Source organism: Nicotiana sylvestris, chromosome 8, assembly GCF_000393655.2.
Source record: "Nicotiana sylvestris chromosome 8, ASM39365v2, whole genome shotgun sequence".
Lineage (NCBI taxonomy): Eukaryota > Viridiplantae > Streptophyta > Magnoliopsida > Solanales > Solanaceae > Nicotiana > Nicotiana sylvestris.
Genome location: NC_091064.1, coordinates 13,029,686 through 13,048,077, shown reverse-complemented (window position 1 = coordinate 13,048,077; position 18,392 = coordinate 13,029,686). Strand labels below are relative to the sequence as shown.

At 34.5% G+C, this 18,392-nt stretch overlaps 2 protein-coding genes and 1 long non-coding RNA gene across 3 annotated transcripts; 1 reads left to right on the top strand and 2 right to left on the bottom strand.

Moving 5' to 3' along the window:
* Positions 1-6,572: 6,572 nt before the first annotated feature.
* On the bottom strand, positions 6,573-8,404 carry LOC104229956 (phenolic glucoside malonyltransferase 1). Its single transcript, XM_009782691.2, has one exon. The coding sequence runs from the start codon at positions 8,051-8,053 to the stop codon at positions 6,692-6,694; it is 1,362 nt and encodes a 453-aa protein (XP_009780993.1). The 5' UTR covers positions 8,054-8,404; the 3' UTR covers positions 6,573-6,691.
* Positions 8,405-10,474: 2,070 nt separating this feature from the next.
* Positions 10,475-11,729, top strand: LOC138876474 (uncharacterized). The gene is made up of 2 exons (XR_011401768.1): positions 10,475-10,708; positions 11,394-11,729. It is a non-coding gene; the product is annotated as an uncharacterized lncRNA (long non-coding RNA).
* Positions 11,730-13,589: 1,860 nt separating this feature from the next.
* On the bottom strand, positions 13,590-15,307 carry LOC138874697 (uncharacterized). Its single transcript, XM_070153476.1, has 3 exons — positions 14,855-15,307; positions 13,742-14,062; positions 13,590-13,634 (listed from the first exon to the last, which is right to left on the bottom strand). Exons 1-3 carry the CDS (start codon positions 15,305-15,307, stop codon positions 13,590-13,592), a joined length of 819 nt encoding a protein of 272 aa, XP_070009577.1.
* Between the last annotated feature and the right edge of the window lie 3,085 nt (positions 15,308-18,392).

The following is an 18,392-nucleotide window of genomic DNA, read 5'->3' as shown; positions in this document are numbered from 1 at the left end:
GCTTAGTCTAGCTTCTTATTTTTTTAAGCATGGTGTAATAAGGAGGTCAGCAAACAGTAAAAGTAGCATGCAACAGTAGTAACATTGCAGTCCCATGGTAGTCCCAGCTACCAAGATTTCCCGAACTACATTGACCTGATTCCTGTTCAGCCCAGGATATGTAGGAAACCTCTGAAGCAAAGGTTCGGTCAAAATCTTTCAAAAAAAAAAATGCTTCACACGGAGTACTCGAACGGGCAAAAATCACTCGTATTCGCTCACTTTATCTTTGCACGAAAATCCTTCGTGTTTTCGGACAAAGAGGGGCAGCTGTGAGCACGTGATTTTGCCCTATATGAGAATCACTCCCAAAAAATTCAAAATAAAACAATTTTCCTTTGTATACAATTTTTGTATTTTTGTGGTATTTTTGTATAATTATTTTTATCTGTGCATGTTTATTTGTTAAATTAATAAAAAAAATATATGTCGCATTTGCATTTAGGATTTAATCCTACAATTATTAGTAATTAAGTTTGTTTTACAAAAAATTAAAAAATTACAAAAATAGGCATCGTTTGCATTTTTAGCATTTAATGTCCAAATATATAATTTTATGCTTAATTATTACTTAATTGTGCGTTAATTGTTATTTGGAGTTAATTTGTGCTTTTATAACTTAATTTAGTTCTTAATAATAATTTAAGTATTTTTATAATTTAGTTTTAGAGAAATAAAAGAAGAAAAGAGAGCGAAAATATAAAGAAAGTCGGAATTGGGTCTCTTCTTCGATTTCAAGCCACAGGCCCAAAAAATGGCCCAATCTTCCCAAACGACCCAGTCCATTTCGAACCGGGTCGACCCAGTCCATAACCCAACATCCTATTATCTTACATTTTACAAAAAAAACAAAACAAAAAAAAATAGAAGAAGAAATCCATCCGCCCTCCCCCCCTTCCTTTTCTCTCTTCTCCTTCACCACCTTCAAGCTTCCCCAAGCCCCCTCCAATGGCTGCCCGAGCCTCCATCGTCTTCTCCTTCACACCCAAGTCGACCCCCCCGTCCGCCATTAAAACCAAAAACCCATCCACGCCCCTAACCTTTCTTATCCATCTTCACAAAATCAAAAAAAAAAAAAAAAAAGAACCCTACCCCTAGAAAACAAACGGCAACAGCACCCCACAAACGACCTCAAGCCGCAGGTCGCCAGACACCATCTCCCTAACACCAGAAATCTGCCGCCAGATTCCAACCTAGCTGCTCGAAATTCAACCACCAATAACACCCATACGCACACACAGATAGAAACGGTGGGGAGAAGAACGAAGATCTGGAGAGGTCTTTGGTCAGAAATCGGAAAAGAAATGGAATAACAAATAGAGTTCGACTAAGCCAATTCGAGTTACTACCCGAGGTTGCTGTACATTCGAACTCGTCGTCGAGCTCGAGCTCCCATGGCTGCCTTCTTCGTCGAGCTCCATGTTTGACACCGCCATGAACGATCACTTCATCGTCTTCGAAGCTCCCTCATCGCCATGGACAAGTACGCACAGTTGCGTCGACCAACTGCTTCGGTTTCACGTTTCTGCTTATGCCGCGTCCAGCTCCCCGCCGCTGCTGCTTCACTGCCGCTTCAGCTCGTACAGCAGTCCGTCGACCATACTGCAGTGGTCCGCCATGGACGAGCAAGCATTGATGCTGCGTTGGACAGCTACGTATGCTTCAGGTTTCTGCTTCATACTCCTTCATCTTCTTCGTGCTTCGTCGTTGTTTTGAACCGATTAGTTGGTTTTGAGTTTATTTCGTTTTTATATTTTTCGAAGTAAAAGTTGATAAATGTTCGATCCTTGCTTTGTTCATGTCTATCGTTTGAATTAATTTTTAGTTTGTTCATGTGTTTTGATTGAATTAATTTTCAGATTTCAAATGAAAATTTAATTAGTGGGTTGTCATGTTTATTTCATGTTTGTTTTATTGTTTAGGTAAAAGTTGTTAGTTTAATGTTGGTGAGATACAAATTGAAGTTTAATTAATTGTTTCTTCAATTTGTTTCATGTGTTTTATGTATTTTTAGAAATTGTTAATATTGTTAAGTTCAAGTTTAAGTTCATAATTGTTTCTTCGTCGATCTTGTTATTTGTCTAAAAGAATTTAGTTGTGTTAGGGAAATATGTTGGTTTAATCGTTTAAATCCATCATGTTTGTTGTTTAAAATAGATTTAATTCATGTTCATACTTTGTTTGATTGTTCTTGAATCCGAAATTTGTATAGCTTGATTTCTTGTTTACCATTTGTGATTATTTCTTGAATTTGTCTCATAAAGTTTAATATAGGAATTGTTGGTTGTAATGTTGTTAGAATTGATTTTAAGTTCAATATGATTGAATTTAGAAATCTGAATATACTTGTTTGTTGTTGTTGTTGTTGAATCTGAAAATAGGTTTGTTTGTTGCTAAAAATATTGTTCAATCAAATTTTAGTTGTTCTTTGTTGTTCAATTTGTGTTCATGTGATTTGTTGTTGAAATGTTGAAGAAATCATGTTCATGTGATTTGTTGTTTGAATTTGTGTAGAAATTGGTCATATTGGCTATATTTTGGTTGAGTATGATTAATTGATTGGTTATAGCTGATGAGGGTAGTTTGGTAATTTGCAGTACGTCCAGGGGTAGTTTGGTAATTTCAGTAAGGGCAGAGGGGTATTTTTGGAAGTTAATTTCTGAATAATTATTTATTTTGAATGTTCTTTCCATTAAAATTAAGATAATATTAAAGTAATTAAGCATGGGGAACAAAGTGTAATGGGGTGGGGTTTGATATAATTGTTTATGATAAGCATGGGGGACAAAATGTAATGGGGTGGGGTTGATATATTTGTTTAATTTAGTGGGATTAAAATGGGGATGAGTGGGAAGATAATGGGTTTGGTAAGAGAAAATGGGTGTTTTATTAATTAATTAAAGGGTTTGGGGATGTGATATATAGGAGGCTGAATCAGATTTTAAAGAGGACAGATAGAGAATAGAGAGAGAACAGATTAGAGAGAGAAAAAAGAGCTGAACATTTATTCCGAAAAAACATTGAAACTCTCAAGAAAAGAAAAAACATACAAAGAAAAATAAAAATAAATAAATAAAAAAAAGTTGAAAATTAGAAGAGAGAGTAGTACACACCTGATAAATATTCTGGTATACAGGTGTAGAAATTAAGGGTTGAAGATTAACTAGCTTTTAAAAAATCTGAAAATTTCCCTTAGTTTCTGTCCGTTTTTTTCGGCATTCCTGGATTTTATTTTGAATTTTTTTCAAATCTGTCACTGGGGTTTTCGCTGACTGGTTATTGCTGGTTATTGTTGTTGTTGCTGTGTTACGTATTACGTTGCTGATTTTCTTCTTCTTATATTGACAATATCAGGTACACAACTGTAATTTTGGCATTTTGTAAGCTAAAATGAAGAATGGAGTGTTAAATTTTTAATTTAATTTTAATTTTTTGTATTGTATTTAGATTATTCATGTATTATTATTCTGTAAATCACTGTCATTTGGCATAACTAGGCATGTTATAGCGATATATTAAATAACGCCTTAACCGGATTATTAGGAAATATATTTAAGCCTGATTACTAATTAAAACTGTTTAATAATCAAAATAGAAGAAATAACGTAAAAATGGCGTTATTGAATCAGTTTGGCAAAAATTGACTAAGTTCCTTATTCATAAGGTTTTTTGTCAACGTTAAGTTAATCGGAATCATGTAGTTAATTTCAATTAAAACATGAATTAGTTTGCGAATCAAGTATTAGGACATGATGTGAATTAAAACAAGGTTAGTTAAGGTTAAATTGTTTAATTTTTAGAAATATGGTTTAGTAATCAAGTTTTTTTTTCAATTTTCAGTATTTGTAAATAATTAATTTCAATAAGCTTAAGTCATACTAACAATATGAATTTTAATCCAACTATGGGATAATTAATTTTTTTTTTTGACAATTCCATGTTGTTTGTAATTATAATTTTAGTAATATTACTTTCCATTAATATTTGTTTTAAATTAGTAATATGTTATCTTTAAGTATGTAGAGATTGACTTCATAATTATAGACAAACTTAGTAATAATAAAGATGTAATCATTAAGGGGTATTCATAAAATAAGGGAGGATCTCGCTAAAAAATAAATAAATATAAATAATACAAAAAAATTTGCAGTCCTCCAATCTTATTTATTTATTTATTTATTTTAATATAAGAAAATACCTAGATTCCGAGATGGGCGATTTAGTAAAATTCACAGTCCTACCTAATAGTATCATAACGCGTAGTATTTTGGCGCATATTTAATAAGGTTATTTTCTTAAATACGGGTGTACATTTATGTAACCCAAATCACGATCTTGACGAAGTCAAAATGCGTCAACAAATCACGTGTGCACTGGTTGTGGCGTGGTTCGAGATGCGTTTTCACGACGTTGCAATTTTGTATAAAATAAATAATGATAAAAGCGGTTTTAAAAGTTAAATTTGCATATAAGTTCTTAATTGTTTAAAAATCAGATAAATGAGCCAAATATGACAATTGAGCGACCGTGCTAAAACCACGGAATTCGGGAATGCCTAATACCTTCTCCCGGGTTAACAGAATTCCTTATTCGGATTTCTGGTTCGCGGACTGTAATACAGAGTCATTCTCTTCCTCGATTCGGGATTAAAATTGGTGACTTGGGACACCCTAAATCTCCCAAGTGGCGACTCTAAAATAAATAAATAAATCCCGTTTCGATCGTCCTTTAATTGGAAAAAACTCCCTTCACCCCTCGCGGGGCGGTAAAAAGGAGGTGTGACAGCCGTCACGACGGTTCACGAAGTAGAACTTGGATCGTGACCTAATTTCGAGATTCAACTGCCATATTTTTGAAAAATAAGCCAAATAGGCATGATGCCAAAGATGAGATAGATCCTTTGGCACGACTTATATCCATATTTAATCAACCAGATAGTGATTCAAAAACCTGTGTAAACAATATTTGATTGATATGGTGAAAAGGTTAATTACACCACATATATTGTTGAATTTTCCGGAAGTTCAATCATATTATAAGTAAGTTTAAATTATATTATTTACTTATATGCATTATCCATCCATATACTTAACTAATGAAATTTGTAAATGTGTCAGACGGTTATTTTGTGAGTCAGTTTTGCCATAACACTGTTTATCCAAGATATTTAGAATGATTCAGAGATTTTTTAAGTGTTAATTAATTTGTATTTTCATCTTTCTTTAACTCTATATAGGTCCATCATTCAAATAACGGTATGAGTGATCAATTTTTAGATGACTGGGAACCTAAGTACTTTTTAATGGATACAAGTTTCATACAAAAAAATTGTCTAAGAAGAAGATATTCATTATTAATATTGGAATGTGGTGAAAGGTATCGATGATAATCAGGATAGGGATATTGATTTTTATGGTGTGTTGCACAAAATTTTAAAACTAGAGTATTTTGATTCGTCAAAAAAACAAAGTTGTACTCTTTCTATCTCAATGGTTTGATCCAACCCCAAATAAAGGTATAAGTGGAAATCCAGAGTACAAAATTAATGAAGTTTATCACACGAGGGAGTGTAGACTCTATAATCCATTTATCTTGCATGAAATATTAAGCAATTGTATAATGCTCCTTAGAAGTAGATCAATTCAACATAATTATGGCGAAGGAATATATATATGGAAAACGAGGAGGAAAAATCAGCAAATGTATATAAAATAGCAAAGACCTCAAGTAGTCAAACAAGTACTATCTTGAACCCATTAAGCTTTCAAAAGTGTAAAATTTAAATAACCTTAAATTTGAGTGCAACAGGGGCACACTATCTTTAGATATGCCAATTACTAGCGACAAATTCCGGGTTGTATCTTTTTAAAAACATAACGATTATGATAACTTATCAAAAAGTGCAAATTTTCAGTCATCGTCGCTGAATCGATAGATGCTGCTACTTTATCGGAGTAATTGTTGAAGGAAGGGAGAAGGATTTTTAATTTTCTATTTGCAGAAATAGGAGTTACAATTTGAAGCTTTTGATATTGAGGGAGGGACTTGAAAAAGAATAACATTAATTAAATTAAGTTGATTATTATATACAAATATTAAATGATAATTGAATTTAAAAAGATGTTTACTTAAGTATAAGAATCATTGAAAGCAGTTAGGTTAAAGGACCTAAAAACAAGAGTTGGTTTCGATCCCAAGACAAACTATGCGAGTAGGGGCCTTAAATAATTCAATCATCCAACTCTACCATGCAGCATGTTGTAATTTTTAGGACACCAAAAAAAATATATAACGGTACTCCATATATACCTATATACACAATATATATATACAGTAATTTTGTCAGGCCAACGGTCCGGTAACCCCTACCATTAAGGTAGGTCCGCCCCTGAGTGGAATGGTCTTAAACAAATTGGGAATTATAAAAAAAAAAAAAAAACGAACTGAAATATTCCAAATATTGGAAGAATGACGAAGTAGATGAGTAAGAAAGTAACATTTGGACGCAATCAAGATACACCAAAGGGCACGCATTTCAAAAAAGAACTCTTATCTTGACTAGTACCAAATTGTCCAAGTATTGCAGCTACAATTTGAGGTATTTCACCTTTAATCACTCCCCTAAAATAAGTAAATGCAACTCTATATTTTGCTACAGAAAGCTAAGCCCGTGAGTGAACATAGCAGCAAAAGCATTCATTCGAGTTTTGGACAAAGACAAACCAATCTCTAAATCTCCATCTGAGTCTTTGGACTTACTTAGGGACATTGATATGCTATCACCACTGTCAATAGAAACGAACTCTAATTTTTCAGCCCTACCCCAACCAAAATCAGCAGCATATAAGTCAAGCTTTGGTGATCCAGCAACTGAAACCGACCGTTTTTCATCTACTTTGCCAAATTCTTTAAACCAACTACCACTCAAGATCCATTCCTCATCCTTCATTCTTTTCTGAATAGCTTCTCCAATTAATTCCGCAGCAATTATAAAACCTTCTTTTCCTGCTAAGTCCACATGTCTTGTTCTTGCAACGTACCCGACTAGGGCATTCCCGAAATAAGATGGAGGAAGTGGTGGATTGAACTGCGCTCTGCAATCTGCTGCACACCCGAAGAATTCCATTCCATTCTCGTCTATCTCTTCCACTATTGCGGCCTCTGATTTTATTACACAAGTCCATACATAAGCACATGTTACTGTGAAAGATGTTACATGAGTTAGGTTCGGTCTTCTTGACAATATTAAATTCTTGAGCTTCCCGATGTCATTCCGTGTTATAATAAATGTACCTCGAACCTTATCAGGAGGAGTCACAATGTCAGACATCGTCATCATGTGCTTATATTTCTTCATTTCATCCCATATAGACATCCCTACTCCATTGGGGTCTTTGATTACGGACCTATCGTAAAATGGAATGAACTCTTTATCTAGGAATTGTTCGTCTCCATCGAATTTATTGAGCAAAGCCCACGCCCTAACGAACTTTACTATGGTAGCTCCATCACCAGCAACGTGATGATTCGTGAAACCTATGGATATGCCATGATTTGGAAAAAGTGTCACTTGAATGGCTAAGACCGGGGCTAATTGGAACCCAGGTGCATCCTTAGGTTCCGCCAACTGAGGAATAAAGTGATAAAAATCGTTAGCATCACGGGGATGGTTACCAACGAGATAATTGAAATCCATATCACTCTCAGAAAAAATAACAGATACAGAATCTCCTGTTATATAACGTAACTCAGGATAACCGCTCCAATCTTGTGGACAAGCAACGTTGCCAGCTAGGGGTATATAATGTTTGAGAGTGAGGGAGAGTGAATCTTTAAGCGTCGGAATAATGGTTTGGACGAAATCGGGTCTGGAAATAGGAAGCTTGTAGAATAAAATCCGCCGCATACGGTGGAAACCTAACCAACCATGATCAAAATAAGTAAGAGGGAGTGTCAATTCAGCTGCACTGCCGGGAGATGGCGCAACTTGACATTGCTCAATCACAGACGCCATTATTGTAACCTTTGGTTAAGAAATAACACAATGGGTGTTGGATTGACTTATCAATATATATTGTAGAGGTGAATGAAACTGTTGATTTTGATGACTTGAGAGGTGACTTCATATACATAAAGTTATAGGCGCCTTTACTGACTTTAAAATGTACGCACCTTAATTATCGATACTCGGAATTCATATGTATGGCTGTAATGGGTCCTTCGTCTTTATTTGTTTGATTGTTTTTCTCTACACGTAAGGAAATATATCTCTGGCTGTCTGGCTGGTATTGTATTATGGCCTATCTGTGACACGTGAAAGCAGCCATTTGCTGGTCCATAGTCCAATTCCACAATCTTTTTATCTTAGTACAATGATTTTCTGCCGAGGAGAGGCAAATTCATAATTTAAAGTCTGAGTTTTTATGATGATCTTAAGTTAAGTTGTCATCTATTTGGTCAAGAGTTCGATACGTATAATCAACCATTGATGTTTGCATTAAAGTAGATTGCTTATATCATATTCTCGTAAGGTCAGTGACGGACCCATGATTTTGTGCAAGCGGGTTCAATCTTAAAAGTACATAACTTTAGTCGTAAAATAATAGTTGTCAAGTGGGTTCAAATAAAATATTTATACAAAATTTACGCAACTTTAATCGTAATTTATACATATACACAATATTATATTTTTATGAAGCGGGTTCAGTTGAACCCGTTTGCTTCCACATGCGTCCGCCACTGCGTAGGGTACGATCCTTCTTCGGACCCTGCATGAAAGCGAGATACTTTGTGTATAGAGCTGCCCTTTTTAGTTTTTACGATGACTTCAAATTATTATATAATACTAGTCTTAGGGTACGCGCGTTGCGCATGTACCCTACATTAATGAATATGTAACTACATAAATAATATTTAAATAATGTCTTTTATTGACCTCCAACGTTCTGCCTTATGAAAATAAAAACTGATGAAGAGAAAATATTATCCAAGTATCAAAGGAGTTCAAGTGTATTACTATGAATTTATGTCTATTTATATTATTATTAAATTCTATAGAAAGTTTATATATGAAAGTCGAAATAGACTTCAAAGTTGCATCATTTATTGTCGAGAACTTTTTTTTTTTAAGTTTAATAAAATTTTAAAGATGTTATTAATTGGATTGGTTTACTTTGTTGGAGAAAGTTTTACATGTTGATTACTTATTTGCATAAGTTTTTTTTTTTTAAATCCTAAATAATAGGATTTCATACATAGTTCAAATAAAGAATGATTAATACATAAATTTTAATAGATTTTAAAATTTTAAATATTATAAAATATAACTTACAATAATTTTATTCAATGCGAAATCTATTTTGAAAGAGTAAAAAAGGCGAACAATATATTGCTTAGGAACTTCATAACATTTAATAAAATAAATAGATATAAATATAGATTTGTGATAATGAACGAATAATGTTAAGAAGATTCTAAGAGCCCTTAGTATTTAAGTTTTACTAATAGTTTATCTTAATTAGTTTTAAAGTCCTTAATATTAGAACATCATAATTCTAATAAATAAATATTTAGTAAATAAAAGTATTTGTATTTATTAGGAAAATAGTTGAATAACTATTTTGTCTAGTATATAATCTAATTTAATAAATATAAAAGTCAACCAAATACTTTTAGTTGGTAAGAACAACTCTTTCATGAATCATGCTAAAAAACTTAGTAGCTGATTATATACAATGTTATTATGATTTATTTTCACAAAACAAAAATTTAAACGAAATAGAAACATGTAATGTTCGGGTTGAGTGATTTTGGCCAAACTAAATTAAGTAGTTGTAGTAGCAAGAAAAATTGAAAACGTTAAATTAGGCTATTTTTCGGTCACATCCGTTACATCTCGCGTTTTCGTACGTTAAAAGTTTCGTCTTCAGTTAATCGACATAGTCTCGGGGATAAGATTATCTTGAGGTTAGTGTAGTTACACTAATTATAACAAGCGAGAAATAAGTGTCATAAAGGATAAAAGGGTACACGAATTAAAGAAAACGAGTTTCGTTGAAAATGGCCAATTTGGGATAAAGTATGGGTCGAGGGATACTACCCGATAATTATGGACTAGTACCATACAAGGTACCATATGGCCGTGATAACATATATATATATATATATAAAGTATATTAAAAATGAGTAGTATTTTTAGATAATTTGAGATAATTCTTAATTATACGGGTAATTGATTAATTACCGGATAACGGGACATTACTCAATTAACTAATAAATGGATAAAATTTTATAAATTATCTCCCAACACGTGGCAAGGAGCCACAATCAAAAAGTGACTAAGTAATCACTTATGCCTAGGTGGCAACCTAGGCTTAAAAGGGAACGGATGATTATCCAAAACAAGACTTATACAAGTCTTGTTACAATTCTTTATGAAACAAAAATAGACCAAAGTAATGTAGTCATTCCAAGAAGCAAGAATGCATTCTTTCTTGATTTGAAAAATTCAAGAACAGAATTTAAGAAATTCGTTCAGTACCTCAACAAGCAAGAAACTTGAAGTTTCGTTCAAGAATTTCGAAGAAGCAGAAGCTAATCTCGTTCAACAATTTCAAAAAAAAGCAGAAGCTTAATCCGATTTTGGGGGTTCTAAGTTCAATCCACGAAGGTAAAGAAATGTTATACGTAGTTTTCCCTACTCCAGGTATGTTAAGGTCATCCCTTCGTTCTTTTGGCATGGTCTAAATTATACAGAAGAAATCAGCAAACGCACAGTTTCTATAAATTACTCTATTTATAGAAATACTAGGGATGTCTATATTCTTGATTCCCCATGAGAATTATTATTATCTTCTGTTCATGAGTCTCAGAATAATACGCAGTTGAAAAGGGTTATCCAGAAGGAATGTTGAGATTATTACGTATTTTTCATGCATTTCACCCATTTATACATGTGCATTGACCTATGACGAGATGACGTTATATACGCGTATATATGTAAATATATGTATATGGGATATGAAAAAAAGTTATGGCGTTATATACGCACCACCACCTCATCAGCTGGTATATGTTGATGATATTGCCCACATTGGCCGAGACGATATGATGGGATGCCCTCAGTGGCTTGATGATACTGTGCACATTCATACCTATACATAGCACGACATTTATACGCGTGTGCATGACGTTATAAATGTTTCAAAATTTACAAAGTATTCAGGTTTAAAGATGTGTTTCCTTATTCCATGTTTCATCTACGTCTTTTACGTACTAATTTTCATGCCTTACGTACTCAGTACATTTATCGTACTGACACCCTATTTCATGGGGCCTGCATTTCATGCCCGCAGGTGCAGGTAGGAAAGCTGACAGCCCCACTTCTTAAGATCCTTGATCAGCGAGAGTTGACGTACTCCACTTGATCCGGAGCTGCTTTTGATTTTGGTACGATATATTTGTGTGTGTGTGTGTGTGTGTATATATATATATGGGTATGACGTGGCTCAGTCCCGTCTTTATACAGTTATATTTCTATTAGAGGTCTGTAGATAGTATGTCTAATTGGGTTGTATGTGGCCTTGTCGGCTTTCAATTTTGGATGTATAGTTGTCTATAGCAGCCTTGCCGGCTCACCCATTGTATTCTGCATATATACGTACATATGCCTTGTTGGCAGGTTTCCTTCATGTATGTTATTTTCTTAATTCAGCAGATGTTATTCAGGTTCATATCTTAGACACATCCTTAGGGGTGTTTGACAGGTAGGACTCAGGCACCTATTACGGTTCATCGGTTTGGGTCGTGTCATCTTCTATTCCCTTTTTCCCTAAATATTAGAAAAAGATTATAGTTATTAAGACTGTTCATTTGGATCGGATATTCAAAATCCGAACCAATCCGCTCAATTTCGGATTTTAGATTATATTTATTAAAATTTCGGATATTTGGATCGGATTCAAATTGGTATAATTTTAACCATATCCGATCCGAAATCCGAAATTATTTAGGTGTATATAAATACTAAGCTTTAATTTCGAATAATTAGTACTTCCTTTTGCAACTTTCTCCAAGTTATTACCTTTACAATAGCTGCATTTAGTTATATTGGCACCATAGTACCCTCATAATTGCAGAAACATGAATTTTTCTTGCTGTATTGCTTCTTTTACAAAGAAAATATACATATGAGCTTGTAACTTTGAGGCATAACAACTTGAACTTCCATAGGAATATTTTCTTAGAGGTGTAATGCTTATAAAAGGGATGAAAAGCAAAGTGATATTTGTAGTACAGAACATAGAAGAAGCAGATAAGGTAGATGCACTAGACGATTAGATTAGCAATTGCCTTAATAATACGCATAATCCGATCTAAAATCTGAAATAATGATCCGATCCAAACTTTAAAATCCGATTCAGTCCGATATTAATTCGAATGGATTGCATTTTATAGAATCCGAAATCGGAAATTCGAATTCAAAATGTGCTAAATCCGATCTGATCCATGCACAACCCTAATAGTTATAGTTGTGTCATAATTAAAGTGAATAATTTATATAAGATAAAATCTTCAATAATTTTTAAATTTAGTATTTTCGGAGTTTAAATTAGAAAAGATATAATAAATAGAATTTTGGTTGATATAAAAGTCTTAAATATTAGGACGATAAGTAAGTGACAATTTTATTCGATGTAAAATTAATTTTTAAAGGATAAAAAAGGCGAACGACATTTAGCTAAGGACCTTCGTACTTTTAATATAAAATGATATGATATAGATAGATAGATTAATATATATTAGATAATTAGATTTAATATTAAATAATTATAACATTTAATAAATTTCTTATATATATATATATATATATATATATATATATTATTTGACCCAGCTTCTTTTTGGCCCAATGTCTTTTTTGGCCCAAACGTGCTTTTTCCAAAAGGTAGGTTTTTGGTCAAGCTTTTAGAAGAAAAAATGTGTTTGAGCAAAATCAGTAGAAAAAAGTAGTTTCTTTCGAAAATCACTTTTTTGAAAAGCTTTGAGACAATACACCTAGAAACAATTTTTAAAAGTTTGACCAAACAATAATTACTATTAAAGTACTTTCAAATTAACAAATACAAAATGTTTCTCATCAAAAATACTTATTTCAAAAGTAATTTTGAGAAAATCACTCTTCAAAATAAGCTTATTTTAAAAACTTGGTCAAATAAGCTAATAGTGTGAACTTCAAAATAAGCTTATTTTAGAAACTTGGTCAAATAAGCTAATAGTGTGGACAGTAGTCACTAAATGTGAACCCATAGATTACAAACTAGATCCACATCTTCTGTCGGCAGAAAAGCAAAGCTAATTAATAAGTCATTCCCTTTTTATCATTATCACGTTTCATGTTAGAGGACGTACATTCAATAACTTCATTTACGACAATGAAGTTGCTTGGTCAATCATATAGTACCTTAAAATCATGACACTTTATCATTGTGTTGGATGATTACATATAATATATATATATATATATATATATATATATATATATATATATATTATACTTCACCTTGGTTAATTTTTGTCTCAAAAGATATTGAAACCTTTTTGAATAAATCAATCAAAGAAAGTGAAGAGATAAATCTTAGCTAAGTATAATAATCTCTAAAACGAAAGATATATAGAAGATGATCATATGACTTTCCAGTACTTGCCCAACCATATTGGCCATTTCTCCGTCGGTGATGTTATTGGGTACATAAGCCTCGCTCAACACTTTCATTAAAGCATTCTTGTGTGCCTCTGAATTCTGCAATAGTGACAGGATAGATATCTGAGTAGGAACTTTGTTCAGATGGTTAACAACAGAATACTCCCTTGCTTGTACTTTCCTCCACAGGTCATCTAGCCCAGTCTCAATGATAGGCTGCCTAGTAGTGGCATCCTTATTTGATCCTCCCAAATGTTCCAGTGTATAGACTCTTGACCTTCCCTTTTCACCGAGCCTCAGCAATATAATCCCATAGTATTGCTTTTGAGTTGAATGGAGGTAGGGTTAATACTGTTACGGTGAAAGGAGTGACCACTTCTATTTCAAATGAAGCGGGGATGGCTGCAGGCGGAGCCACCTCTACCTCGAATGGAACTAATGTAGTTACCTCAACCTCGATTAGTGACTGGGTCTGAACCATAATAGGAGTAAGTATGACCGCAACCTTAAAGTCATCGCCTTCTCGAATAAGCTCGATCGACCTTTCAAGGTCTCATTCTTCATTTGTCTCTATCACATGTACACCATCACCTCTATGATCAGGGAGGGGATTGTTGCGGACATTAGGTGCGACTTCCTTTGCTTGTATGACCTTGTTATCAATTAGTGTCTGGATTTTATCCTTCAATTTTCGACACTCAGCAGTGGTGCGCCCTTTCATACTGGAATGGTACGCACAAGTCTTGTTTGGATTGACCCATTGGATGGATTTTCTAATGCCGCAGTAGGAACAGGAGTGACGTAACCTACGACTTTCAACCTTTCATACGGTTGGTCGATGGGCTCAGCAATGGTGATGTATTGTCTGGGTGGCTTGCGGTCAAATTTGGGTCTTGGTCTTGGAAACCTTTGGCGGGTTGGAGGTGATTGGAAATGGGATGGTTGGGAGTTATAGGTGTGATGGACAGTGGTTGGTTGGGAATATCTGGGAGATGAAGGTTGATATATAGGCGGTGATGCTTGGCATGTGGGTGGAGGTGTTTGATATATGGGTGGAGGTGTTTGATAGATAAATGGAGATTTTGGGCCTTGAGCCACCATTACTGTTCCAACCTCTTTCTTCTTTGATATGCCACCTGATTGTAATGCCTTATTTGTGGCCTGTAGTGCCTCAAAATTTATTACCATACCGCTCTTGATTCCTTCCTCGATTCTTTCTCCGAGTTTAATGATGTTAGTGAATTTGCAATTTTCGATAACCATCAACCTCTCATAATATTGTGGATCCTGTGCCTTGACGAAGAATTTATTCATCTGTTCTTCGTCCAAAGAGGGCCCGACTTTGGCTGCTTCTGACCTCCAACGAGTAGCGTATTCACGGAAAATTTCAGTAGGTTTCTTCTTAAAATTCTGAATGTAGAAAACATCCGGTGCGTTTTCTGTGTTGAACCTTAACCGGTCTATGAAATCCAACACCATACTTACCCAATTGGGCCATTTCTTTGGATTCTGGCTTATATACCAAGACAAAGCATCCCCAGTAAGACTCCTCATAAAGAGCTTCATCTGGATCTTTTCATCTTTCCCTCTTTGATAAGCTTGTCACAATAAGTCCTTAGATGAAACCTGGAATCACGTGTGCCATTGAACACCAAGAGATCCCTAGCATATATTGAGAATACCGAGAGATCCTCGGGATACCAAGAGATCCCTGGCATATATATTGAGTGTACTAAGAGATCCTCGGGATACTGAGAGATCCCCGGTTATTTCCTTGTGGTTGTTTTTGCCTCTATTTTCAGTTAGTGAATTCCTTATTTTCCTATATTAAATTCTTATCGTTAGTTTTCAATTGTACTGCTTATCTTATACTATCATGTCTTATATTCTTTATTTTATCTCAGTAGGGCCCTGACCTTTCTCGTCACTACCCGACTGAGGTTAGGCTTGGCACATACTGAGTACCGTTGTGGTGTACTCATGCCCCTTCTGTGCATGTTTTTCATATGCAGATCCAGGTTCTGCAACTCAGTCCTATCACCGGTGAAGCGAGGCTACTGCTCTAGAGACTTCAAGGTACATCTGCCGCATCCGCATACCGAGGAGTCTCTTTCTATTCTAGCTTTTAAACATTTGCCCTTCTGTATTTCTTTCCTTGTTAGATATTCTAAAGTCAGACATTGTAGATATCCAAAGGCTTGTGGTTCCGTGAGTTTTTGGGTTTTGGGATAGTGTACTTGATTATGATAACGTTGTGTTGTATATACCGAGCAACACTTTTAAATACTGTTTTATTATTTTAATCCCGTTTTAAATTGTTTTACTTCCGCAACTTGGTTTATTTTCCGTAATTTAGGCTTACCTAGTCGTAGGACTAGGTGTCGTCACGACGGTTCACGGAGGGTGAACCAGGGTCTGTCACGACGATTCACGAAGGGTGAATCGGGGTCCGCCACGACGGTTCATGAAGGGCGAACTGAGGTCGTGACAGAAAATAATAAGCTAAATAAACTGAAATAGGGTAATTAAATTGATAAACGATGGTATCCAAATACAAATCCCAGAACTGGTGTCACGAATACATGAGCGCCTAGAGTATTACAAATAATAGTCTAAATGAAAGCATAACTATCTGCATTGTAAAAAATAACTAAGGTAACATAGAAGGGGACTTCATGGCTGCGAACGCTGTGAAATTATACATCAATTATCAGTCAAGAACTAGACCCGAGCAAATCTATCAAATGCCCCTAGGACCCACTCCGAAATTTGCACAAGAAGTGTAGAGTATAATATGAGTACAATCGACCCCAAATACTCTGTAAGTGTTGAGCCTAACCTCGACGAAGTACTGACGAGGCTAGGCACGCTACTTACGATAACCTGTACATAGTATGATAATAATAACAGAGAATGAAAGAAGTAAATGAAAGTAAGGCAGTTAATCTATGGAAAAGAACTCAATCCTCGCAATCAGGGAACCTAGAATAACAGACCTCATGATTTCATATAAAAATGCTAGAAACCAACACAATAACAACAATGAGTACAACATGCACAATCCGTTGCGGCACGCAATCCGATCCCACCGTATACACACAATTCTCCCTTATTTCACAATAACATCACTTAGCAATATCAAGAATCACATATAAAATCTATTGCGGCGTGCAACCCGATTCCATCATATCACATAATCAAATGTCATAATCCTCCCTTATTACACCATATCATCATTTATCAATACCAAGTATTACATACACAACCGTTGTGGCGCGCAACCCGATCCCACCATATCATAAGAATCAATGTCAGAATCATCTCTTATTCCACCATATCATATATCATTGCAACGTGTAATCCGATCCACAAATAATTTCAATAAATGTAATCAATCCAATAGCTCAATGTACAAGAAAATCTCTACAACCAAAGGATATGAAGCAAAGAAATAAAGGAACCACATACTAATCAAAAGAATGCTACAAATAATATAAAAGCAACAAGACAAGTGAAGAAGTACGTGACAATTTAGGTGCGCAAGTAAGACAATTAAGGAAAGTAAAAATTAATCACGGAGTCATGGAAGGGACGAATAATTTAATACAAAAATAATTAATGACAAGTAACAAATCACGACATAGAAAACAATTAGAGCATGTAACAGTTAAGACATGGAATGAGATAATTCATGAAATATGAGGAGACATGAAAACAATTATTTTGACGGCTTATATACACTTGTCACCTCACATAGATGCTATTACACACATAATTCAAATAACATATAGTTCAAGGGTTCCTAATTCCCTCAAATCAAGGTTAGTCCCAATACTTACCTCGCTCCGTAATCAAATCAAAGTTCAACTAGGACCTTTCCTCTAAGTTTGCCTCCAAACCAATTGAATCTAACTTAATATAGTTCAAATAATTCAAAATAAGCTTTAGAAACTACCCATAAATGAAAAATATTCAATATTTATTTGATTTTAAAAAAAGTCACCAAAGTCAACCCCGGGCCCGCTTGGTCAAAATTCGAGATTCGAACTAAGACCCAATTATCCATCCACTGTTGAGCCCAATTATGTGATTAGTTTTGGAATCCGACCTCAATTTGGGTCTAAACTCAATTTCTCAAAATCCCCAATTTCTACCTAAATCCCTAATTTCTACCTAAATCCGTAATTTCTACCATGAACAAGCATAGATTAAGAACTTTCAAATTTACAATTGGACGTCCAAATCATGTCAAATTAACTTCGTTTTGCACCAAATTTTACAGAGAAGTCATACATAGTGAAATGAACCTATTCCGAGTTCCGGAATCGAAAATTCGAATCCGGTAGAAACAATCTATGGTCAAACTTAGGAGTTCTTTAAGCTTTCAAATTACTAGTTTTCAACAAATCACGTTAAATTAAGTTTGGGACTTCCGAATCCGATTATGGGAAAACACCTAAGTCCTAAATCACGATACAGATCCACCGAGACCATCAAAACACTGATCTGGGTCTGTTTACACAATGTTGATTGTAGTCTACTAAAATTATTTTTAAGGTTGAAATTCAAATTTTCACATACAAATTTCTGGAAAAAGATACGGACTGTGCACCTACATCGAGGACGCTAAATGGAGCTATTCGAGGTCTCG

What these genes read in the sequence shown, in the direction of transcription:
- LOC104229956 (XM_009782691.2), bottom strand. Translation starts at nt 8,053, where the DNA reads ATGGCGTCTGTGATTGAGCAATGTCAAGTTGCGCCATCTCCCGGCAGT.
- LOC138874697 (XM_070153476.1), bottom strand. Translation starts at nt 15,307, where the DNA reads ATGAAGCTCTTTATGAGGAGTCTTACTGGGGATGCTTTGTCTTGGTAT. An exon ending in GCATATCAAAGAAGAAAGAG is followed by an intron (nt 14,063 to 14,854) that starts GTTGGAACAGTA and finishes TCAACTCAAAAG; the next exon opens with CAATACTATGGGATTATATT. An exon ending in TGGCCAATATGGTTGGGCAA is followed by an intron (nt 13,635 to 13,741) that starts GTACTGGAAAGT and finishes TTATTCAAAAAG; the next exon opens with GTTTCAATATCTTTTGAGAC.